Below are 25,019 nucleotides of genomic sequence, written 5' to 3' on the forward strand. Positions count from 1 at the left end.
ACAAATAATACCTTTTCCTTCTCTAGGTTTCTTCTTCAGTGCCACGTCAGGAGAACCATTAGGAAAATCTGGTGATTGCGGTTTTGGTTTTCTGCCGGCTGCAAAAAAGGTCACAAAATTAGAGTAATTGGTAACCCAAAAGGGCAGATTGATGCCTTTGATAACGAAGTTCAAATGATAACATATTAAAATAGTAATCTCCAACTCAATGTGGGATAAACAAAAGTGCACTGTACTATTTGCAGTTGTAAACACAAATGTTTTGAACGCCCTTTGCATTCAAATCAAATACAATTTAAAGGTTAATTATGGAATTGACTAAAATCATATAAAAACTAAATTACGCTTCTTAAACCATATCCAAAATAGATGACAAATGTTTTAAAACTCTAAGCGAGTGGGTAGAGCATAAACTAGATTCATGGTCTGTGTTGCTAGTCTGTTAAATTTACAGACTCATTTACATAGATATCTTCGCCAAAATTGCTATAAACTAAAATCTACACATTAAATGTGATTTAGATCCTGAATCTATAAATTCGATCTATTCATGCCCAAGTTCCAATGTTAGTCCTCAGTGGGATAGCCTTATACTTAACATATAAATCGTCCTTTATGATTATTCAGCTGTATTTGACATTGTTGGAATTTTTTGGCACAACAAATGTACTCCTGTTCCATAAACACTTTCCTTACCAAGATTTTCAGCGGGATGGCATTATCCCATAGGTATATGTCATCTTGTATTAATCCCACTTCCAACAATGCAGGGCTTACACTTTTGTTGCAGGCGAGTTAATATTTACATCAGTTATTAATTCTCTGCCTAAATATGTAAGCAATTATACAGGTAACATATGTAAAATATGAAACCAACATCTTACAATTGCTCCATATGCTTCAAATTGCATGCCTATGGCTCCCAGCTCCAGTCAAAGTGTCTGGATGGAAAAACTTCTCAAGCAGCCCTGGCTCTTAAGAATCTATACTTTGCATGCATTTGACTCAAGCAGTTTCTGGGAACCATTTGCACTCCGTTTCCAAATAAGTACTTTTTACACTGCACAGTAAAAGTACCCCCCTGAAACACTTTCCCATTATGAAGCACTGGCAAGCCGGTGGACAGATGTTACCAATGGCATCAAATAAAAAGAGTGGAGTGGGCCTGGTCAGGGAAGGGCTATGGACTATTTTTTATAAATAGGAAGATATAAAACAAATAGAGTGAAACCGAGGGTGAGGGGAGATGTGTAGGCTGCAGACATCAGGTCATCTGCTCGGGTTTCTTGTGGTAAGATTAGTGATGTGTATAGTGTTCTCATGAATACCTTTCTAATGTTGTAGGTGCTCATGCAGCACTAAATCCTCCTAAATGTATGTTATGCAACAATGCTAAACATGCAGTAATAATGGCAAACATGGTGAAAGAATGCACCTCCCTTTAAATGAAGGTTTGCACTCAAAGACCATGAGGAAACATTTACATGACAATGCCCCAACCGTGCATACAGCACCGGTGATGGTCTTCTCTAAAATGCATGCAAAAAAAAAAAAGGGTCTCTAAAGTTCACTTTTGAATACACGGGAAAAGAACAGACTACGCGCTACTGCCTTCAATGGTGGTCTTTTTTTATGTATTGTGTGCAAGTTATTACTGCCCAGAAATTAGGTATGAACAAAATTCACAAAAATCTTTAAGCAACGTGCGATTGGCTGGATTACAAGAGGTCAGCAAGTCAACCCCCATACATCTGCCTAGAGCCAAGCATCTTGGGTTGGAAATGGAAAAAGATGGCCTGTTTGCAGCACCCACAGGTAAAAGCTACATCTGTACTAGCCTGATCTTCATGGAAGGCAAATCCAGACCACGGTTTGATGTGGCTATGTGGGCAACAAGCTAGAAACAAAGGAAGTAATGGAAAGTTACATTAATTCAAGCCTTTCACTGCTGGTCAGTCTAGGCCATAAGCAGGCGTATTGTCAAGCACATCTCACAGATACGATCACACAAACAGGCTTCGAGAGCACAAAGTTTGTCAATGAAGTTAGCTGTAAATATCTGCTCCAATCTGCCATGGTCGCTGCCACGAGAACCTCTTCTGTCCTTACTGGCAAAGCTCCAGAGAGAAGTTGATGCCTGAAGCTATAGTTGGGGTGGCTGACTGGCGAAGAATGCCCCTTTCATCACGCCCAGACCCAGTTCCTCACCATAGCATCATGCAGTGTCCTCTATTATGAATGATTTGTCGGTAGAGCCCACATGTCGAGCAAAACCGGTGTCCACCATTATTTACCCCTCAGTGAAAAAATTGTGGAGAGTTTCTCTTAAAGTGTGAATTATGAACAAAACAATAAATAACAGAGGCAATATGAAATAAAACGCTATATAACTAAGAGTGAATAATTAGGGGTGCAGCAACATAAAAGTAAACCATACAAGGCATGGGTCAATAACGGAAATTAAAAGAATAAATGGAACTTCTACAAAGCAAAGAAAATTAATTAAGGTATATTGGTACCTTTCTTCTTCTTGAGCGGTTCCTGTACATCTGGGGACGGTGGAAGGGGGGAGGTTTCCATGGGCTCAGAGTCTTCAGTGGAGACTTCCACTACCGTCTCCGTGATCACATCCGGCCTCATGGCTGCATGAATAAATTCTGGCGTTGATACACAGGGAGGGATAAAGACTTCCACTGCAGGAAAAGAACACGAACCAGTTCAATATTCTGGCGACAGTTTACTTACTTGGCAAGATGTGATTTCACAAGGAGAGAAAACAGCTTAGAAAAGGAAGAGTACGGCCAGTAATTTTTTTCCCTAGGTAAAGTGAGCGTAGGGGATGCGTGGGCGCATGAATTAATCTAGCTGCTCTAGGGTTCAGGTTCTAAGCGGACATAGATAAGCAAGGAACAATAGTCAGGATGATCTCAACTTATGCAGAAGCTGATGGGAAAAGTTTCAAACGAAATGTATATTAATGGATTGTCTGTGAAATGCACTGGTGGTTAGAGAAGGAAACTTAGGGTGCATGCAAGATCCTGCTGGTAATTTAATGTCATGTAGTCTGTGACTTATCTACAGTTACATACAAGCCTTTATTATCAGTGAAATGAACCTGAAGTGTACAAAATATCCCATACAGTCTGAACTCCCAATTTGTGATAAAAATGTACCAGCAGTAAATAAAAAGCCACTACTGCCAAGGGAATCTTTCATGCTCAGGCAGTTGGTGGAATGGTCTAATAGGGCAAATCCTGGTGTTCAGTAATATGCCATAGTGGTCTTAGGATAGTACGGATGGTCAGCACAATGATCTATGGCAAGGTCCCGTAGAACAGGTATCCACTTCACAAATTAACACAATTACAACTGGCACCAAGCCATGCGATTTGTGTTCCTAGCCCAAATGTACCACACAACCCTTCAGGTTATTGAGGTGCACCAAACCAAGAAACAAATCACATTTTAGACAGCTGTGAAGTACACAAGGGTAAACAAGCCTCAAACCTTTTATGGATTGTACAGATCTGTATTCTTTAAACAGCCTGTCAGATGTTAAAGACTAACTGCCCAATAACCTGGAGCTCTTCAACTATTGTGTTAGAACAACAATTTTAGATTAAGGATGGAAAGAGAACAGTGTTGAATGACAAAAGACAAGCGAATTATTCTCTAATGAGCTAAATTGTAGGCCACAATACCACCGAACATTAGAATGAAAGCTAAATGTCTGTTTATTAGCAGACCATGTATAATAAGCCATCCCTGGGCAGGAGGGAACACAGTTCGGAATATACAGATAATAAGGATGGAAATGTACTAGTTCTGCACCGAGGTTGGAATGTCTATCAGGTCACTCTCTACGTGATGCTGGGAACACAATAAGCAAATGAAGACCACTGCCTTTGGAGTGAAACGTCAGAATGTGGAACTCTAGACTCATTATCTTACGTTCATAACATTTGCACCATCAATAAAGATTCATTTAAACAGTACCAGGACTCCTGACATCCCGGAGAATAGTGGGTGATTCCATGTGGAGCAAGGCCTCCGCAGCTTCGATCGTTTTATCCGTGCAGTGCACATGGCTGCTGTTGACTGATGCTTCAACTGCAAAAGAATAAAAACATTTGTGTAACTAAGGGGGTCTTTGAGTGAAAGAGAACATTTTAAATTCCAGATTAAAATAAGATTTAGTGATGCATAATGGTCGTGAGTCATTTCTCATTTCTCGGCATTTCTCAACATCAGTTACTGCTCAATAGATATAGAGCGGAAAGCCGAGGTGTCTTAAAATCAACAACTAACAAAAACTACCTGGTATGAATACAAGATAAAGCAAAATCCGAGAGGGCTGACAGCCTTATTCCAAGTAGCATTTTATTAGAAGTCACACTGTATGTGCAGTAGGTCAACTCACATTCAGTCACAGTAAGAAATGAACTGAATAGAACGTGTCTAATGTTACTAAACACATTGGCTGTTATCACAAAGGAGAGCGAGAGATAGTTAAACCAGGTGCACTCTCCCGCTATCGACACACGCACGAGCAACTGATTTATCAAGGAGACTGGGAGAATTTGGATCCTCTCTGTATCAGGATGTTGGATTTCACCTCTGCCGTATTTCAAGGTCTTGGGACAGAATTCCTTATGTTAAGAATAGTCTCTTCACAAAACACAGGAAAGATGTCTTGTGTCACTCAACCACGCGAAAGAATTAAAGATGTAATTTATTTTGCTGATGGGCCAAAATTAAAGACAATTAACGAGAGAAAACTATCATAAAAACCTCAAATCAATTATGTACGTCATAGCTATTGTTTCTTTGGTTAGATCAAAATATGTGTAGAAGTACATAAAATATAATAACTGACAACCCAGCAAGAGATTATAACACTATTATAACCCAGTTTTTGCTACATTATAATTATAAAGGATGCTCGAGTTATTACTAGAACAGTGGTCTTCCTACTAGGCCCCTCCCTCCCTTGAGGTGCCACAGGGAGGGGTGGGCGTCATGTATAGAGGGCAACAAGTAACACAACAAAGACACAATAACCTCACCTTATTTACTAATGTGGATAATGAGCAACCAGAACAGCCTGTAAAAGAGTTCCACAAGAAGGTAATCCTACACAGTGACAGTGATACATTTAACCACGTCATTGTATGGGTTAAGCTTGCTTCATGACTCTTAAGAGCAGTTGTGCTTATATGAGGGAAAGCTCCTCCTGCTTTCTGGAAACATCTCTCGAGAGTAGTCTAAATGCAGGATCGAGGAGAGGTTGGACACAGAGGAGTTGCTGGAAAGCAGGTCAAAATGAGGTATTTCGTTTGAAAGACTCCTGTGGGGAATCCGACCACTGGGCGGCTAATAGTGCTAAGAAGTGATCACACGGTGGATCATCTCTTACTCCTGCATTACCAACCTTTCAGATGCATCCAGATCAGTAGAAAAGCCAGGTCTTGAGGTCCTTCCTGAAGGTATGCAGGGTCGTAGAGCGTCTGATGTTCACTGGGAGCTGGTTCCAGGTCTTGGCTGCGATGTAGGAGAAGGCTCTCCCGCCTGCTCCGTTTCTGCGGATGTTCTCTGCTAGGGCGAGGTCAGCGGAGCGGAGGTTCCTCCTGGGTACCTGGAAGGAGACTCTCTCGTTGAGGTATTTGGGTCGGGTCTGATGTTGTTGAGGGATTTGTAGGCGTGGGTGAGGAGTTTGAAAGTAACCCTCTTGTCGATGGAGAACCAGTGGAGATCACGTAGGTGTTGGGTCATGTGTTCGTGACGCGGAGTCCTGGGGACAAGTTTGGCTGCGGAGTTCAGGATAGTTTGGAGTTTGTGTAGGAGAGTTCTTGTTGAGTTTAGCGTAGAGGGGGTTGCCGTAGTCCAGTCTGCTTGTTATGAGTGCGTGGGTGTCGGTCTTTCTGCATTCAGGGGGGATCCATTTGAAGGTCTTGCGGAGGATGCGCAGAAAGTTGAAACTGGTGGAGGCGACGGCATTGATCTGGCGGGTCATGGAGAGGGAGAAGTTGAGGATGATGCCGAGGTTTCGTGTGTGGTCTGTGGTGGTGGGTGGGCTTCAAGGGCGGGGGGCAACCAGGTGCTATCCCAGGCAGAGGGTCCGAGAATGAGGTCCTCGGTTTTCTCGGAGTTGAGCTTCAGGGATTTGTCCTTCATCCAGGCTGCAACGTCTTTCATTCCTTCCTGGAAGCAGAACCTGGTGTACTCGCGATGCTTTGTGAGCGAGAGGATGAGCTGGGTGTCATCGGCATAGGATATTATGCTGCGCCCATGCTTTCTGAGGATGGTGGCAAGGAGTTCCATGTAGATGTTGAAGAGCGTGGGACTGAGCAATGATCCTTGGGGTACTCCGCAATTGATCTCTGTGGGTTCAGGGAGGAAAGGGTGGTGGAGAGGAGCCTGACCCTCTGGGTTCTGCCAGAGAGAAAGGATCGGATCTAGTTGAGAGCGGCTCCTTGAATTCCTGCATCGTGAAGTCTGGCTGCGAGCATGCGGTGTGAGACGTGTCGAAGGCTACAGAGAGGTCTAAAAGGATGAGGGCTGCGGTGTGTCCCTGGTCAAGTAGCAAGCGGATGTCATCAGTGGCGGCGAGCAGGGCAGTCTCGGTGCTGTGGTTGCTGTGGAATCCAGACTGGGAGGCGTCTATGATGGAGTTCTCTTAGATGAAGACGATCTGCTGGGAGTTTACGAGTCTCTCTGTGACTTTGACCGCGAAGGGGAGGAGAGAGATTGGCCGGTAGTTTTTCAGGTCCGTTGGGTCAGCCGAGGGTTTATGGAGGAGGGGTTTAACCGCCCGCTTCGGCGCCTGGGAAGGTGCCGGATCTGAAGGAGGCGTTGATGGTCCGACCTAGTTCGGGTGCGATGGAGGCGGCGGCCCTTTGGAAGATGTGCAGTAAGCAAGGGTCTGTCGGGGCTCCTGAGTGGGTTTTCTTCATTGTCGCGGTGATGTGACTGATGATAGCAGGGTTCCAGGTCATGATGGTTGGCTTGTCAGCGGATGTGGGGAGGGGGGTGGTGTCCGGGGTCCGTTCGCTGAAGTTGTCATAGAGTACCTTGATCTTCAGGTGGACGAAGGAGATAAGCTTGTTGCAGAGTTCCTGGGAAGGTGTGATGTCTGTGTCTTCGCTGGGGGGTTTGGTGAGATGCTGTATGGCGTTGAACAGTTGGCGTTGGTGAGGAGTTTGTTCCTGATGAATGTCCGTTTGGTGTCTCTTATGCGATGGTGGTACACCTTCAGGGCGCTCCTGTGTTTGCTCAGTGCTTCCGCGGTTTTCTCGTTTCACCAGGTTTTCTTTAAGCGTCTGCAGGAGCGTCTGGCTTCTAGTAATTCTGTGGTGAACCAGGCGGCCTTCAGGGGCCGTTGTTGGCAGGGTGGCGGATGGGTGCGAGCCTGTTGGCGCAGCAGGCGATTCAGTAGTGAAATTCTTTGGCTGCGGAGTCGGTTGTGGTGCTGGGTGGGGTCTTGGAGGAGGTTGGTGATGAGGTGGTCCTCTGAGACTTTCGTCCAGTCCCTTCGTGGCGGGCACAGGGCGGGTTTGGGTGCGGTGGTGGTGTTGAAGGTGAAATGTACGCATTGGTGGTCCGTCCAGATGGGCTGGGTGGTGTGGCTGAAGCAGATGTTGGCACCTCCTGCGAAGATGGGGTCGAGGGTATGTCCAGCTCTGTGGGTGGGCGTGTCTACAAGCTGCTTCAGACCGAGGTTGTCGAGGTTGTCAAGGAGTGTGGTGGAGTCAGGGTTGCGGAGGTTGTCGAAATGGAAGTTCAGGTCCCCGAGTAGGACGTAGTCCGTGGAGGTGATGGTGTGGGGTGCGGCGAGCTCGGTGATGGTAGTGACTGACAGGGTGCTGGGTCCCGGAGGTCTGTAGGAGAGGGTGCCATGTAGCGTGGTCCTGGGGTTGGTCTGGATCTGGAAATAGAGGTGTTCTGTGTTAGAGTGGGGGGGTCACTTGTGGTGGAGAGGAAGGTCTTGTGTGCGATGGCGAGTCCTACTGTGCGGTGGAGAAGGTACTCTTTCTGGAGCTTGTAGCCGTCGGGGATGGCAGTGGAGATGTCAGGGCCAGATGTGGCGTTGGTCAAGGTTTCCGTGAAGAAGGCGACGTTGGGCGAGAGGGTGTCGATCAGGTACCAGATCTCTACGGCATGTCTGTGTATGGAGAGTACGTTGAGAAGGATGCATGTCAGGACTTCGGCAGAGAGTGCGCCCGGTGGGCTTTCTGTGGTGGCTGTTCTGCACTCCAACAAGTACACCACTCACTAGGACAGCGCATAGCTTGCGCAGAATATGGCATAAGAGGCACAGGTTGAGTACCTGGGTCAACAGCTCACAAGTGAAATTCAAAGCTGTTCAGGTAAGCTACACTGAAGACTGAATGCCCACTGAGTTTATCTAATCTACCATTGAATTTGATCTTTGTGGACCACTTTCCTTCTAATAAGCAAGGTGGGGTTTTCTTCGTAGAACAATCATGTGTTAAAATAAATACTAAAGAAAGCAAGAAAAAATAAAAACAAATATGCCAACTAACTGTGCAGTAAAGCTTCACTGGTCTGTTATCTTGGAATGGTAAAATATGTATGTAGAATACTGCTCCATGACGGTAGCATAGTTTTTAATCTTGCAGAAGTAGCGTCTCATGCTCAGCATAAGAAAGTTGTGGTCCAGAAGTAATGGCAGCACAGCTGCTGGTACTCTCATTACGCATTTGGCACTAGTCTGCATTTGCAAGTGAGCTGCCGGAGTATGAACTAAAGGAAATATCTCTGGAGGTTGGACTCTTACAGATGCAGACTAACAGAGTAAGTAGGCAAAATACTGTTAGTCAGACTGCCTGATATCCTAAAGAACAGTGGGTGGCTACTAGGCAAATCCAAAAACTGGCAACAACAATGAAAAGGCTGAGCCACTGCCCAATTATATGTATTCTGATTTGAAGAGCTGAACTAATATGTGAATGCCACTCTGTCTGATGAACAGCTGAAGTCGACTTACCCAAAACCCATTTTCTGTAGTCAAGATTGTGTATTATATTTGAGAAAATATGTGGCAGGTGAGACAGTTAAAACAGTTTTGGGCAGGCCTAATCAGAGCACAGGAAGAGCCAGGGGGTCCTTGCCTCACATGAATAAGACACAGCACTTTTCTGGAGAATCAAAATCTTCCCTGAAAGACACTGAAGAAGTGTGGTAATGCAGGACCAGTGCAAGTTTCCTTCAAAGACAAGGAACAAGTGGGGTACTGCAGTGCAAGTCAGTTCACGCTTCCTTCAAAAGCATAGAGCAAATTAGTACTGCAGGACCAGTGCAAGCTTAATTCAAAGACATGGATGAAATGTGGTATTGCGGGCCACTGCAAGCTTCCTTCGAAGACCTGGAACAAGTGTTGCACAGGGCATCACCATTTTACACCTCACTTAGATATAACAAGCAGCATTTTAGATTTAGTACAAGTGTAAGGAAAAGATCTGGTGTGTATGAGTATGAGCTTGACTCACTCGCATAGCAAGATTTCCACTGACAAAAGACAACCAGGAGTCTGGTCAGAAACAATGCACGCCGGCCAGGAGTCTGGTCAGAAACAATTCACGCGTCCCTCGCATGCACAGAACAAGGACAGCATTTGCAGCAGCAGTCCAAGCCTGTGTGTAAACACACACAATTAGGCTAGGGCGGAGTCTTCGAGTGGCCCAAAAAACTCTGCCACGCTACACGGAGTTCCGCAAGTGGAGGAGTGCGTAAGGTTGCACAGATTATTAGCGCTGGGTGTTTGTCCCGTGCTGGAAAATCAATACAAACTGCACCTGTGCAGTGCAAGAGGGTGCTGCTTCTCTCTGCCACTCGAGAAGATATTCTACTCGAGCTGCAGCCTCTCAACACGAACAGAAGGTTTCTCAACATGCGGTTGCACACGCCCGACTGCCCGCGTTGAGAAATCTCACACGGAGGTGGTCTGGAGCAAGATTTTCCTCACTCACCAACGACGTAAAACTGCGAGCAGAGTGGAATTTCACGCCCAGGCCGAGACACAATATGCATCATTAGGCTTTCGGGAAAAGTTCCCCTCGCCTGCAACACAATTACAAGATGGTCATCAGCAGCGTACGTCAAGATATATACTCAAAACAAGTGTCACACTGTCAGCAGCAGCATCTAACCTTATTTCAGGCACAGATTATCGAGAGTAAAGTGTGCAGGAGGGCGAGCCACTGAAGGCTTGAGCCAGAAGCTAGAGTTCTCTTGAGCCCTCAAGCCCAAAATGATCTGAGCTTTCTTGGGACTTCTACCTGCTCCCAAACGCTCTACCCTCGTGCACCAAGTATTAAAGCCACGCCATCAAATTTGATGTCACACAGGAGCGAGGAAGGGATACCAATCTAGTAGTCGAATTACACAATGTGAAACCAGAAAAGCCAGGATCCATCCTGGCCGGGTCAATTGATCAAAATGTGTGTTCCTAGTCTAATATTTTATCATGCCTCTTATTTTTTTCATTGCTGTAAGTGAGAAAACCTTGTAATACGCGAGGATGTCTGCGGTACAAAAATATCTCGTTTGACTTAATGGACTATAATGTTACTTTGTGTAAAAATACCACATAAAAGATGCACTTCACAACGTGCCTTAGTTCACTAATGGTATTGTTTTGCAGTGAGGGGTGGGGTACGAATGTATCTATGTCCATGTTTAAAAACTACCACTCTTAGTAAATGCCTCTGAATTCAGTGATAATATCTGACTGTACCATGGTGAACCCCTTGACAAAGAAACATACTTTTTTGTATTTTGAAGACACTTTACAGTAGTGTATAATTGTTACTAGAGTTCCCCTTTTCTCAGTATCTCACTCTGGGGATCAACATCTCATTTTTTCTGAGATTCTGGCTGTTTTCCACGAGTCTTCGAAAGATAACTATTCCAACTACGTCTGGTTTTAATAACTTAAAATAGTGCATTAGCGATACCAATAAGTTGTTTTAATATAATTGTGTATATTTTTTTTGCATAAAATTAAACAAATACTCAAATCACTCTTTTTCCCAGTTTTAGCACTCTGTCCTAAGTAAGTCTACAATCTTTTACAAACTGCCATTGTTTGCCCTCAACCTATCAGGCTGAACGCAGTCATTACTGTGATTGTTCGGTCTTCAGAAGCCACCCAGCAGTATGGGCAGACCTTCAACTTTGACCTCTGTTGGTGTCAGGGAGCCAGTGCCTAATGCGGCACTCTGCATTTACAGAAATGAGCAAGCACACTGCTCAGCCACTCTGTACGCGCAATCAGGCCTTCACTGTGCCCATTCAGGTCCTTCAGTAGATTCTGCTGCATAGTCCCCGACTGCTGCAGCTGGGGGAAGTGGACTGAACGAACAGCAAGCTCCCAGTGCTGTACGAGTTCCTATGGCCCCAGCAAGCATCGGTGCTGGAATGATTTCCAGACTAGCGGTGCTGCCATCAATGTTACATCATCAAGTTTAGTGTTGTAACTCATAGGGATTCTGAAAAATCCAAGCATCACACAAAGAACAAATGTCACAAAAGAACCATACCTATTCAGCTTGAAAGTGGCAACGGTGTAGAATGTAGCTGGTGTTACACTCACGAGTACACTGTCACAACAATACTACTAAAGCATGGAGAAGTAGCCACTGCTGTGAACAGACAACATAATCTCCACTGAAATAAATGCTAAATCCGAGCAGACACAGTTTTACTTATAAAACTATACCTCACACATACAAGGTGTGGAAACTTGGTTCAGCAAATGTTTGTCATTTGTGCATCACCAAGTGAATAGTCTTGATTTGTTCTGATCCTATGAACAAATGTTTTCAAAAAGCACTTCATTTGTCCTTTTCATAATGTTTATTTACTTTGAAATATTTGAACTGTTCATTTACAGGGTCTTTTGATTGTTGTTGTGTTAAAAGAAAACATCATACAGCATTTTGCTTTATACCAGCAAGATTATCACATAATGCATGTTAAAAAAATCCTCATCCTTTGCCGCAAGCAACAGAAAAGTAAACACCAGCCTTCATGTTAAAAAATAAGATTTGACCTCTAGGTTTGAACGCACAGCAAATATGACAGGAAAATGTCTCGTTTAATCTGTGCACACCAGCATGATTAATTAGGTGCACTCTCAGGGCTGCTGTAGTTGGGGCCACTCACATCTCTGGGCCCTGGTGCATTGCACCGGCTGCACCACTAGTAGCTATGCCCTGCTAAGGTGTAAGTGATAACTATCAACCTGTCTTAAGCGCAGCAATAGAAACAAGGAGATTAAATACCTGAAGGTGCACTTGGATAAATAAAACGGGGAGATGAGCAGAATACATATGCCCAGACGTTGCAGGTGCAGTGGAATATAGAAATCGAGATTTGAGGGTGGGGGTTTACTGGGCTTGATACAGAACTGCCAGCAGATGAACTTCAGAGAGAAGATCTTTAGTACAACAAAAGTATAGGGGACAACAAAGAGGGGGTGGTATTTTTCACAGGGTATGGAGTGGCGCTTGCCAAATAGCGTGAAATTAGCTCACATGTAAATTACGAATGAGGTGCTTTTGTTTCCGGTGCAACGCGGTCCCGGTTTCATAGAGAGAGAGGGAGACAGGACGTACTCGCCTGAGTTGTCTGTTCACGGCGATTGGCGCCAAATTGATTTGGGTTTGCCTTGATGAGGCGTGCGGGCACTCCATCAAAAGATAAGAGACGAGACTCATATTGCCAGGAATAAGATCTTGAAAATACCAAGACTAATCGGTTGCTGGATGCAATGCTCGGTGTGTTTTCTTTCTGGCCGGGACGAGCAGAGTATGTGACCCAGCTAAGGGAAAGGACCTTATCTAAGGTTATCTCATTCTTCGCTACACGGACTGGCCTATCTGTACAGTTTGATTGGAGGAAGAGATTAAGAGAGATGGCCCCTAAACTTCCACGCTCACCTAAGAAGAATCGTGACCCTCTGAATAAGCGTGGAAATGTCGATGAAGAGGCTCCCACTGATGATCTCGGTGCCCCCGCCTCAAATTTAAGAGACAAAGCGAGAACAAAAGCGCAACAGAGACGGGAGGCTGCAAAAGACAGTAAATTGCGAAAGATTCGTGAAAAAGAAAATGAAAAGAAAAGGATGACGGCTCTGTTTAAAAGCAAAAGTAGTGAGGAGCAGGCTATTGCGGGTGAGGCGGTAGCGAGAGAAACCCTGCTTCGGCAAACCACGATCATTGAGACTTTCTCCCCCTTACCGAGTGTTCAGCAAGCCTCACACCGCGCGGCTGAAGTTCCATCATTGGTGACCCTGTGTAGATTAATCGGCGAGAGGCAGCCCATATTCTCTGCGGGAGTGTCTGAGAGTGCAAGTCATCCGGTGGAGCCCGGCAGCCGGAATGAGGTTACAGATCCCTCGAGATCGTCAGGGTTTTCTCCTGATGTGGCAGGGGGCGGGCCGAGCGAGCAGACGCTCTCGAGACCCAAATTAAAGAGACAGTGCATGAGTCGGCCAAAGCTTGTGCTGAGGCAGATGGTCACAATAATAGCGATAAGAGCGAGCACATCATCGAGACTGGAGTGCTGACACAAGAAACTGCAGATAAGGAATCAGCCCCTCACTCAGGAAAAACCGGGGGGCAACTGGCAATTGTGAATGCAAACGCAAATATGTAAATACAAATACGAAAAATACGAAAAATGACTATAAAGCTGGCAAGAAACCACCAATCGTCTCAGGTTCAAATTTGACCTGCCCCAGTGAGGATGTATTCTTCACTGGAAATGATGAAGCAGATGATGAGGACGAAGTGGAGAGTGAGATCAGTACAGATTCGGGTTCGGATCTGGAAACATCAGTAGGTTCCGAAGTGGGTACTGATTCAAATACCAACATTGAGACAGACACGGACAGTGCCTTAATCTCTTTGGATAGCGACATGGGATCTGGGGAGCAGGAGACGGTCCAGAAAAACCCGAAACTGAAACAGAAGATCTCCGCCATAGACCTGAAAAATCCTACCTCAAAAAATAAGAGTAAAGCGAAACATAATTTTAGAAAAAGGAATCTGGCCAGAGTGTCTCACGGTGTCTCAGGGAAATCAGTCGCTAAGAAACTTGACTGGGATAATACTTTGGAAAGCCATGTAACGTATACGGGTGGTCCTGTAACCACAAATTCCGGGAGTCATGATGCTAGTCTGCAAGGGTCTGAGGGTGGTGCCTCTAACTTCGAAGTCCTGCTCTCTACTCTAAAACAGATCCAGGATGAGGCTCGAGCTGAGAGTCAAAGAGCAAGTAGAAGAGCAAGGCATGCGAACAAAAAAAATCCAGTCTTCACTTCATAAAATCAATAAAATGTATGAAGAAGTGGTCGGGAGAGTATCAGAGGTGGAGGACAGAACGGGAAGATTAGAAGATGATTTTGCAAAATTACAGGAAACTAAAAGAGATCAGGACAAAACAACAGCGGATATGCTCTGGAAGCTGGAGGAATATGAAAACAGACAAAGGCGCAACAACGTTAGACTACTTGGGATACAGGAAGGAAAGGAGGAGGGGGATGTGCGGGGGTTTGTCGTCGAATTACTGAAGGGTGCTTTCCCAGAGATGGCTTCATGGGATTGGGAACATGAGATACAACGGGCACACCGGTTTCCGATGGGGCGGAAGGATTCACATGGTAAACCTCGCGCTATACTGATTTACATCGGAAATTTTTTACTTCGTGAGGAGATTATCAGTAAGGCAAAACCTCAGGCTAAGCGCACATATAAAGATATTGTTTTCTTTACCCGCCCGGACTTTTGTCATACCACGGTGGAAAGACGATGGCGGATGAGACAGATGATTACTCCTTTTCAGAATGTAGGTTGTGAGGCTTATCTTATGTTCCCGGCACGATTGAAAGTTGGTCTAAATGGAAATTTTAAGATCTTCTATTCTGAAATTGCTGCACAAGAGTATCTCAGTCTTTTGCGTGAAACAAGAGGTCAGCGCAAAGAACAACGCAAGGACCCTGAGGAACATGACTCCCAAGTGGTTGCTATAAGAGACGTCACTCGGAAGAAGTAGTAAAAGGAAGTGACTAATGCAGTTCGGGTAACCTTAAAAATAAAAAATAAAAAAAAAAAAAAAAAAGGGGGAATGCTGAATAATTTGATGATGTGTTTAGATTATTTACTTTTCTTTATAAGGGTTAGGAGCGGGCTAGGCGGGTATTGGTGGGGGTCACTAGTCAATAGTCTTGAGTGATACTGGAAATATATGGGATTTAATAATAATTCAGGGGGAGCACAACGAGTGAGAATGTATGGTTTATGAGAATCGGGGGGAGTGAGGGCGTGACATCCTGTAGGCATCGACGGTCAGATATAGGTCCCTTGGACCTATTTGCCTGTAGGGGGGGTGGGACTTTGTGGGAGGGTTGTCTGGGGTGGGGGAGGGGGGGAGGCAGGGCACATGGGCTTTGGAACTGGTCTGGTTTATGAGGAAATTGAATCACATTGGAAGTATGATGTCGGGCATGGATTTGTATGGACCGAGACTATTAAAACAGGAGTTTTTCAAATAGAAGCAGTCAAGAACAAGCCTGGCAGATTGGTAATTATAAATGAGCAGTCAATTGGTAGCTTATTAAAATACAGATATGTCCATTAGATTCGTAACATGGAATGTTTGTGGGATGAATGATGCCCAAAAAAGACAAAAGATAGCAGTTCGATTGCGGCAAATGAACGTAGACTACATATTCTTGCAAGAAACACATATAATGAGTTCTCAGGAGTTCTGTTTAAATCAGTTAGGGTTTCATTTATTGGCAAGATCTAAGCAAGGGACGAAAAATAGAGGGGTAGCCATTTTCTCGAGAAGTAAAAAGGTGGTAACTGGTAAAAAATTAGAGGATCAATGGGGTAGATGGGCTATGGTAGAAGTTTTAATAGAGGGAGTATGGACTACCCTGGTTGTACTTTATGGCTCAACCCAAGATGATCCAGAAATCCTGCAGTTCTTAGACGCTGAGTTAGCAGGTTGGCCCCCTCAGGTTATTATTGGGGGCGATCTAAATATTAATGGGGCGGATGGGCTGGGGATAAGACAGATTGGAAGTTATAGAGGCAGGAAAAAAAGAGTACATAAGGCATTGATAGAACTTTTAGAGAATAATTTCCTGCAAGATGTCTGGGGAAGAACTAGACCGGATCAAACAGGTTTTACCTATTATTCTGCACCACATCGTATATGTGTCCGTCTAGACTATTTCCTGATATCTAATGACTTAATGACGAGCGTAGAAATCGACAGGCTCCCACGAATCCTCAGTGACCATAACCCCTTAGTGCTGACAATGAAGTTAGTAAGCCAAACCAGAGTAAATAGGGTCTGGACCTTTGAAAGACGGCTCCCTTTGGACAATGATTATGTACAACATATGTCCAAATGGATCTGTGGGTTTTTTGAGAATAATAATGGGAGCGCCCCGGTGGGAGTTATATGGGATGCCTTCAAGGCTGGTGCTCGCGGCGAGACATGTAGCTTTAGCGCTTATAAACGAAAATTAGAACGCACTAGGTATAATGACATCGAGAGGGCTGTTTTAGATGCGGAGGAATCCCTCCATGAATGTGTAATAAAAGGTGAACCGACAGAACAACCAATTATAGAATTGATGAAAGCAAAAAGTGAAGCGGAGGAAGATGTAGCAAACAAGGCAGCCCAATATTACACTATTAGAAGGGAGAGATGTTATGAGTTCAGTGAAAAGGTTGGACATATTCTGGCCACACGTACTAGACAGATAGCAGCAGATGGGACAGTGAGGGAGATTAGGGATGAAAATGGAAGGCTACACTCAGATTCAGAGGAAATTAGGGAAGTTTTTAGGAAATTTTATCAAGCACTCTATGACGATCAAAGCCCCAGTAATATTGAAGAGATAGGTGAGTATTTCCGGAATATACCAGCCGAGAGGATCTCTAATGAAGAAGCAGAAGGATTAGAGAACCTTCTGGATTACACTGAAATTAAAGAAGCTATGGGCAATCTCCCTTCAGGAAAGGCTGCTGGCCCAGATCAACTACCCTTAGAGTTTTATAAAACATTTTGGGGGAGTCTAGGGCAGAATCTAATCAGAACGATACATGCTGCCCAGACGGGGGAGTCTATCCCAAAATCTTGGGGGGGAGCAGATATTGTTCTAATATTGAAAAAAGGGAAGTTGGCGACTGAGCCTGGGTCCTATAGACCAATCACGTTGATGAACAACGATACGAAAATATATTCAAAAGCTCTCGCAATAAGATTCGCAGGAATAATAGGCGCCCTAGTTAGTAGTAATCAGCACGGTTTTATTCCCGGAAGAGGGACGACACACCACACCCGGAAAGTAATAACTCTGTTTGATGCCGCCGAGGTCACAGGAGACCCGATGGCCGAAATGTTGTTAGACGCGGAGAAGGCGTTTGATCGGGTCTCCTGGGACTATCTGTGGCTCACTGTAGCAAGAGCTGGGATTAGGGATGGTTTCGTCAAAGCTTTACAGACTTTGTATAGGGATCCTGTCGTGGCATTAAGAGTAAATGGGGGTGTTACGGGACAATTCCAGATCAAGAGAGGCACACGCCAGGGATGCCCTTGCTCCCCGTTACTATTTGCCATGTATATGGACCCACTAATTCGCAGGATAGAGACATGTGCAGATATTACTCCGTTAAATACGTTATTGGGACCGTGCAAGATTCTTGCCTATGCTGATGATGTGGCAGTGATAACACCAAACCCCACGGAGGCAATCGAGTTGTTAGAGGCTGAGGCTCATAGATTTGGGCGAGTTTCAGGATACGCCCTGAACACCTCAAAGACACAGATTATTAAAAACTCTGAGACTGTGTGTGATGATAGTCGAGAGGTTCAGGACGGGATCTATCTAGGTATTAACATATCAGCGGATCTTGATTCCTTGGTGGAAAAGAACATTGCCCCGATAATAGGCAAAGTAAAGAAAGACCTGGATCGATATGAGAATCTTCACCTCTCACTAGTAGGACGAGTCAATATTATCAAAATGTTGATTTTGCCAAAATTCCTGTATGTTTTTAGAGCAATCCCACTTTCAATCGACAATAAGTGGTTTAAAATTTGCGAACAAATGATTAATCGTTTTATTTGGTCAAAAGGCAAGACGCGAAGGGCACTGAGGTTTATGTCGCTTCCGCGGGAAAGAGGTGGCTGGTCACTACCGGACTTAAAGCTCTATTATTGGGCAGCAGCATTGCAATGTATGGTGGGTTTGATTGGGGGCGCAGAAATGGAGGGGTGGCATAAGTTTGGTTCGCTTGCTATCTACGGTTTGGTCTTGGGCTCTAATGCTGAAAATGTATTTTTGAGATTTACAGAGGGAAGCTATTTTAAAAGAACGCGATTTAAGACAGTAATGGCTGCTTATAATATATGGAAAGGATTTGCTAAAAAGCTGGGAATAGGGAAATATAATGCCTACACCAGATTAAAGGACAACCCTTCCCTTTCCATTGAGATTTTTTCTGGAGTGGTTTTTCAGGAATGGGAAAGGCGGGGGATAAAGAAATTTGGAGATATGATGGGACTTCAAGGTATATTACAATTCAAGGAATTACAAACTATATATGCGTTAGATACAAAACATTTCTTTAAATATCTCCAAATAAGAAGCTGTATATTAAAGAAACAAGGGGGTACATTGGGTTTTGAAAGAAATACTGTGATGGATTTAATAGAGGGCGGCTGGGACTGCACTATTAAGAGGTTTTATTTAGAAATGACAAATTTAAAGAAAGATGATTTAGAGAAATGGTCAGAAAAATGGTCTAAAGATTTAGACATAGGTAGGGAAATCTTCATTGAGTCTTTAGAAATGGGGAGTAAAACGCTGTGCTCTTCGTCTCTTCAGGCTCAACATTATAAGATGCTGTATCACCTATATTATACACCTGCTAAGATTGCCCAGTGGGGTGGTTTATCTAGCACTACTTGTTTTAGATGTGGCAGTACAGATGCTGATTTGTTACATATTTTTGCAACATGTCCACATCTGAATAAGTTGAAACAGGATATCGTGAACTTTTTTCAGAATGCACTATCTATTACAATAGAGTTAACACCAGCTGCTATGTTATTAAGGATAAGTAATGATGGGCAGTCGAGCTTTAGATACTTCATATTCGTAGTAATGGCGATTTACAGACTGTTAGTAGCTTCCGCGTGGCTTGATCCCAACCCTCCATTATATCATCAATGGTTAGGTAAAGTATTTTCAATACAAAAACTGGAAACAGCTATATACGTTAGAAAGGGCAAGAAACTGGGCATGCAAATATGGGGTCCTTTTATTGGATGGAAGTTAGGTACCGACTGTTAAAATAATAAGAATCTGTTTAGATGTACATTTGAATGTGATTGTATGATTTTATGTTTTATTGTTTTGTAATTATTGTGCCCTGCTCATGATATAATGTAAAATGGGGAAAAAATCTTCAATAAAAATAAAAAAAAATAAAAAAAAAAAGGAATAAGATCTTGTATTGAGGACTTCATCTGCATTACCTTATACTGGAGATACACAGAATCACAGGGGAACCTATACAACGCAGTGAGAATAATTTCTTTAGGACCCGCTGGGTCGAAAATATCACCAGTTGACAGGTCCAAAGACTTACTCTACTATAGTGCAGCCCTGAAGATGTCAAGGGTTTAACACCCCATTTACAAAACATGTGTTGGCTGGTGTTGGACTTTGGCCCTTAGGGCAGGTTCACCCCTAGACTTTTTGCGTGAAATGGTGACCTGGCAATGGTGATTTTTGGGATTCTGCGCACTTTCACTGTGTCCCAGTGGAAAGTGCGTGCGCACTCTGAGTGCATGTGCTGAGCTAGGCCTGCCCGCCCATAGGAATGCATGGGGAATGTATGTGTCCCTGGTAGTTCCTGATGCGTGGGGTGTACAGGCTTGAGTCTGGTATGTGTGAACTCGTGAGAGTGAATGCTGCGAGATGGTGTATGCAGCATGTATGTGTCTAGTAGCGAAGCGCCATTTCTAGACATGGCTGTACGTGTGCTGTGAGGGTGCTGGCGTGTGATTGGCTGGAGCTGGCTGGCATGCCAGGCTCCAGGAAGTCTGGATGGGTCTGCCCGGGGGTGAGTGGGAGTTTAGCATGAGTGATGTGTGGGAGGAGTGTACCTGTGTCCTGGATGGGCTGGGTTTTCCCCACACAATGCTGGCTCCGCCCCCCTGTGGTGTGTCTAATGACCCAAGCCCTGCCAGTAAATAGAGAGGGTGGTTGAGGTAAACAGAGTACTCAAGAACCAGCTGCGACTGGTTCCGCCCCCACTCTACACCCTCAGACAAAGGGAAATGGTGTATAAAAATGGGGCTGTGTCCCCACAGATGTTGTTCTCTTCCAGGATCCTGAGGGGGCTGCTGTTGCTACTGCTGGGCCAGAGGACCGCCACTTGGGGTGTCTCCCTGCCTGGAGACCCAGTGAGCTGGCTCTGGGCCCAGCCTTGACCCCCCCTGCCTGCCCAAGGACTGCTGGGACTCTGCCCTGCTTGCTGAGGGCACCTGGGAGCGCTTTATTTTACTCATAGCGCTTAAAAGCGCTTTATTTGGCTTGTAGCGCTTGGGAGCGCTGTGCCTTCACCCTAGCGCTGAGAGCGCTTTACTTTTCCTTTTTGGGGCTGCCCACGCCGAGTTTGCAGTTCCCTGGCAGGTGCCCACCCTGCCAAGGATCTTGCGCTGTACTCTGCCACTAGCGCTGTGGGAGCGCTTCATTTATCTCTAAGGCCGGTGCCCACCCGGCATTATCGCGGAGATTGTCCCCGTGGCCGCCCGGCCACGACCAGGAAGTCAGGCAGGCCGGGGGCGGTACTGCGGGACACTCGTCATTCCCCGGGCCGCGCTCTGATTGGCTGCCGGCCCGGGACAGGAAGGAGGAAGCCAGAAGCTGCCGGGAGCCGACCCCGGGATCCGGTGAGCAGGAGAGAGAAGCCGGCGTCTTCCCTTGTCCCCCCCCCCCGGGCTCCCAAAGCGAGGGAGAGCCCAGGAGAGGGAGGACAGAAGTCTGCAGAGAGCCACGAGAGGCGGGAGCTCTCTTGAAGCAGCCGCCTGCCAGACCGGTGAGTGGGGCTTTGAGTGAGGCGGTTGGGGGGTGTGTCGGGGACGCTTTCGGTGCCGCCCCCGTGACCTGGGCCCCCTCCTCCCTTCAATTTGTTTGTTGGAGCCTGCGAGGCTCCGGGGGCATAATTTAGTATTTGAGCCCTGAGAGGCTCCAAGTGCCCACCTTGTGTTGCGAGCCCAGAGAGGCTCGTGGGGGCATTTCGTCGTGCAGAGCCCCGAGGCTCAGTGGCAGCCCACAGTGTTCTGTTGAGAGCCCTGTGAGAGGCTCAGGGGCCATTTATTTACGAGAAGCTCCTGAGGGCCCGGTCAATCCTTTGAGAGCCCAGCGAGGCTCCTCCATCTACAATGCCCCATCATTGTGCTATCCAGTTGCCCAGCACTTTGTGGGCAACTGCTCCGTTTAGGACCCTGGACATTGGACACAGGGCGTCCTAGCCCCAACAAGGCCAGAGGGCCTAGGGACAGTCACAGGTGGTGACTTACGTGAGTTTGGCGCAATTGTACTTTCTATGCACCTCTGAATGTATTGTTTATGCGTCATGTGCCTTTACACCTCTGAATGAATGTTATGCATTGCATCATGTGTTTTCCTCTTACACCCCTACAGGTATTGTAATACATAGGTGGTTGTTTTCTCCCTAGTACAGGTGGTGCTAGTGAGGTCCTGGTTACCAGTGATTACTGGTTGTGTGCTATTTTGTGCTATATTCTATGTACTAAGTGCTATTTCTGAAAGTGCTACTGCTGATTCCTGACAGTGGTCCAGGTGGCCCTGTCTTGTAAATAATCCCTTGTAAATTCTGCCCGTGCCTCTGGCACATTGTAAAGTGTGTGTTTTATCTAATGTGTTTTGGTGTAATACAAAGGCTATTTTTATATAACCTTGTGTGGAGTTTCCTTTGTGGTGGGCCTTTGGTTGTTGTTGCTGGGGTGCGTGCGCAAATACTTAGCCTACATCGCCTCCAAGTTTAGCCTTGCTGCTCGCGCCACGTTACCTAGAGGGTGAGTAGGGGTTATCTTGGCGTGTAACTCCCTTGCCCTGACTTGGGTGTGGTGGTCTCTGACTGACTTTGGCGAAAGCCCTGGCCAGTCGGGGATCCCATTTCCAACATTGGCGGCAAGCGGTGAGGATAAGGATTTGTGTTTGCGTTGTACCTTAGTAGCAGCTGGCTGCACCACAAAACTCTGCATTTTAGATGACCACATTTTAGGGGATTGTTTTTTGAAGTTTCATATTTTCTTCTCCTGAAGGTATCATTGTGTAATTGTGTCAGTACATTTGTCCCCCGCCCTACGCCCAGAGTCGGTACCTGTGTCACTTGTGGTCAGGTTGAGAAGTCAGGGGTGGTAGAAACTGCCTTACCAGTCCGAGGGGAGGGTTGTGTGTGGATGAATGGTTTGTGGCACTAAGCAAGTGAGTGTGAACTCTCTGGGGTAGAGAGCTTGCTGAATACCTTTGTAATTTGTACTCTTGCTTCAGCTCTGACAGTTAAGTCCCCTGTGTTGCACGTGTCTGTGAGCATCTTGCCAGGATGGAGTCTGCTTTTAATGTCTGGGGTCTGTTTTTGCATGAACTGAGAGAGTTTTGCGAAGAGAGGGACATTGCAGTGAATGAGTCAGACACCCAGTCCCAACTTAGGGGTAACCTGATCCAATGGCAGAAGGATGACTGGGAGCGTGAGCACAGTGAGGAGAGGGCCCGGGTCTCACACCATGAGGGTGGTGGGTCTGAGGGGAGCCCTGAAGAGTCTGAGGAGGAGGAAGAAAATGATAGCACAGGGACGCCAGCAGATAGTGAGGACCCCATAGATAGGGAGTCCCTTGCTGGGTCCAGCGTAGGAGGCAGTGCCTCATCCCTTTACCTGTCCCCAGAGGAGCTGGAAGATAGGAGGAGAGAAAGGGAGCACCAGCTGGCTTTAGAAAAGCTCAGGTTGGAGCATGCCCAGGCTATGGCACAGCTGGGCGTTAGAAAGCAACAGCTGGAGGTTAAGAAGCAACAGCTAGAGACCGAGAGGGTCTTAGCGCAGGAAAGGATAGAGGAGGCTGAGAGGGCCGCCACCAGAGGCAAAGTAGCTCTGGAGGGTAGACTATCCCCTGCGCGCAGTGTTGAGTTTCTGGATCCCCCAGGGAGGGTTGAGTCCAGTGGTGGCAGCTATTTAGATTTCAGTGTAGGAAATCCCAGTCCCAGTTCCCCCAGTCTGGAACCTGTTTCCCAAGAGGAGGAGAACAGGTTGAAGTTCAGGAACCATAGGAAACCGCCTCACCAGAAGTGGGGGTATTTTGTGGATGACTGTTCTGATGCAATGGAGGATTGGCTGGCGGCTAACCCGGACGATGAGAGGGACGGAGTAGTGAATATGTTCCTCAAAGAGCAGTTGCTCAGTGTTGTGTGTCCAGAGTTGCGCCAGCACCTGCTGAAGTTGAAATGTTTTTGTCCTTGGGACCTTGCAGAGGAAGCAGACCGCTGGGAAGGTACCAGGGGTTCTGTAGAGTCATTAGGGAGTGACTCCAAAAGTAGTGGGTCAGGGATCTTCCAGCCCAGCGTGGTGGAAGAGGCTCAGTGTAGCCCAGCTAGGTCCCTGGTTAGTGAGAAGGGTGTAGGGGCTGACTGCCTGGCTCAGTGGAGCAGGAGTCAGTGGGTGGCTGAGAGCCCCCAGAGGCCCGAAGCCCTGTCTCAGAACCTGGGTGGTTTCTTGAGGGAACACCAGGTTGGGGACCTAGGCTGTCCTGTTAACCCAGTTGAGGAGGATCTCCTAGTGAGTAGAGGACCTGGAGCGTCTGTAACCAGAGCTCCTGTGGTTCTAGAGTCTGGCAGTACCGCTCCGGTAGGGAGGGTACAGGAGTCCAGAGTGAGGAGTGATTGGGGGAGTTCCCCAGTGGAAGGACCAGTGGGTCAGGGACTACCCAGTTGGGCTAGGTTCCCGTGTAGTGACCCGGGTGGCGCCACTTCTGGTCTGGGGGATCGTCACGCACTGTCAGGTGGACAGAGGGCGGGAGATCTGCGCCAGACAGACAATCACACAACAGATGTGACATTTGTTAGCCTCGGGGGGATTGCGTGTAAGTCCCCAGAAGTCCTGGAGTGCCAGGCAATTTTTCCACCAAAGGTTTTAGACCAGAGGTTGGGAGGCCAGGTTCAGGGTCAGCCTGACCTGAAGGGTAGGACGACTGTAACCAGTGTCCTGACCGGTTCTTCTTCCAGAGGAACTTCTCCAGGTGGGAGAGGGCAGACCTCTGGAAGGGGGTGCAGAGGGTGGGAGAGCCCACCTCTGACCCCGGTGCAACCTGAGTGGATAAGCCCTGGGTTGGAATGGCGTTCTAGGTGTACCCCTCGCCGGAGGAGGAGGAACCCTAGGAGAAGAGGTAAGGGGAGGAGAGCCTTCCCTGAGACTCCTGGTCCGCCTGAGGTTGTAGGCCCTAGGCTGGAGAACCAGTGGCAGTCTAGTCCTGTCTTGCAGACAGGAAGAGTGAAGAATGGCTCCTATGGGCCAGGGGTTACTACCCCCCGCTCTGCGAATAGGCAAGGACCAGTGGCACCTGGGTGGCCCAGGGCCTGGTCCTGGCCGCAGGCAACTTGGGAGTACCAGTGGGGTAGCCCAGTTGGTCCAGACAGTGTGTTGAGAAGGAATCCCATGGGTTCACCGTGGCGTAGAACAGGAGGGTGTCCCTGCAGTTGCGGGCCCGCGTCCGTGTTCTATCGCCCCAAGCAGGGAAGTCCATCACGGTGGTGATTGGTCTCCCCTGCGTTTTGGCTGGAAGGGGGTTATGTTGGACTTTGGCCCTTAGGGCAGGTTCACCCCTAGACTTTTTGCGTGAAATGGTGACCTGGCAATGGTGATTTTTGGGATTCTGCGCACTTTCACTGT

At 46.6% G+C, this 25,019-nt stretch overlaps 1 protein-coding gene across 5 annotated transcripts in view; it reads right to left on the reverse strand.

Moving 5' to 3' along the window:
* ELF2 (E74 like ETS transcription factor 2) overlaps positions 1-25,019 on the reverse strand; it is a 578,592-nt gene that overhangs the window by 50,522 nt on the left and 503,051 nt on the right. For 4 of the 5 annotated variants that reach the window (XM_078676779.1, XM_078676782.1, XM_078676781.1 and 1 more), the window contains 3 exons: positions 3,997-4,110; positions 2,520-2,693; positions 12-98 (listed from right to left, as the gene is read on the reverse strand). In XM_078676779.1, the coding sequence (XP_078532905.1) occupies positions 12-98; positions 2,520-2,693; positions 3,997-4,110 (375 nt within the window). Of the gene's footprint in view, positions 1-11; positions 99-2,519; positions 2,694-3,996; positions 4,111-13,262; positions 13,285-25,019 lie in introns of those variants that run through there. The other variant, XM_078676784.1, reaches the window with a different exon arrangement.

Source organism: Lissotriton helveticus, chromosome 2_1, assembly GCF_964261635.1.
Source record: "Lissotriton helveticus chromosome 2_1, aLisHel1.1, whole genome shotgun sequence".
Taxonomy (NCBI): Eukaryota; Metazoa; Chordata; class Amphibia; order Caudata; family Salamandridae; genus Lissotriton; species Lissotriton helveticus.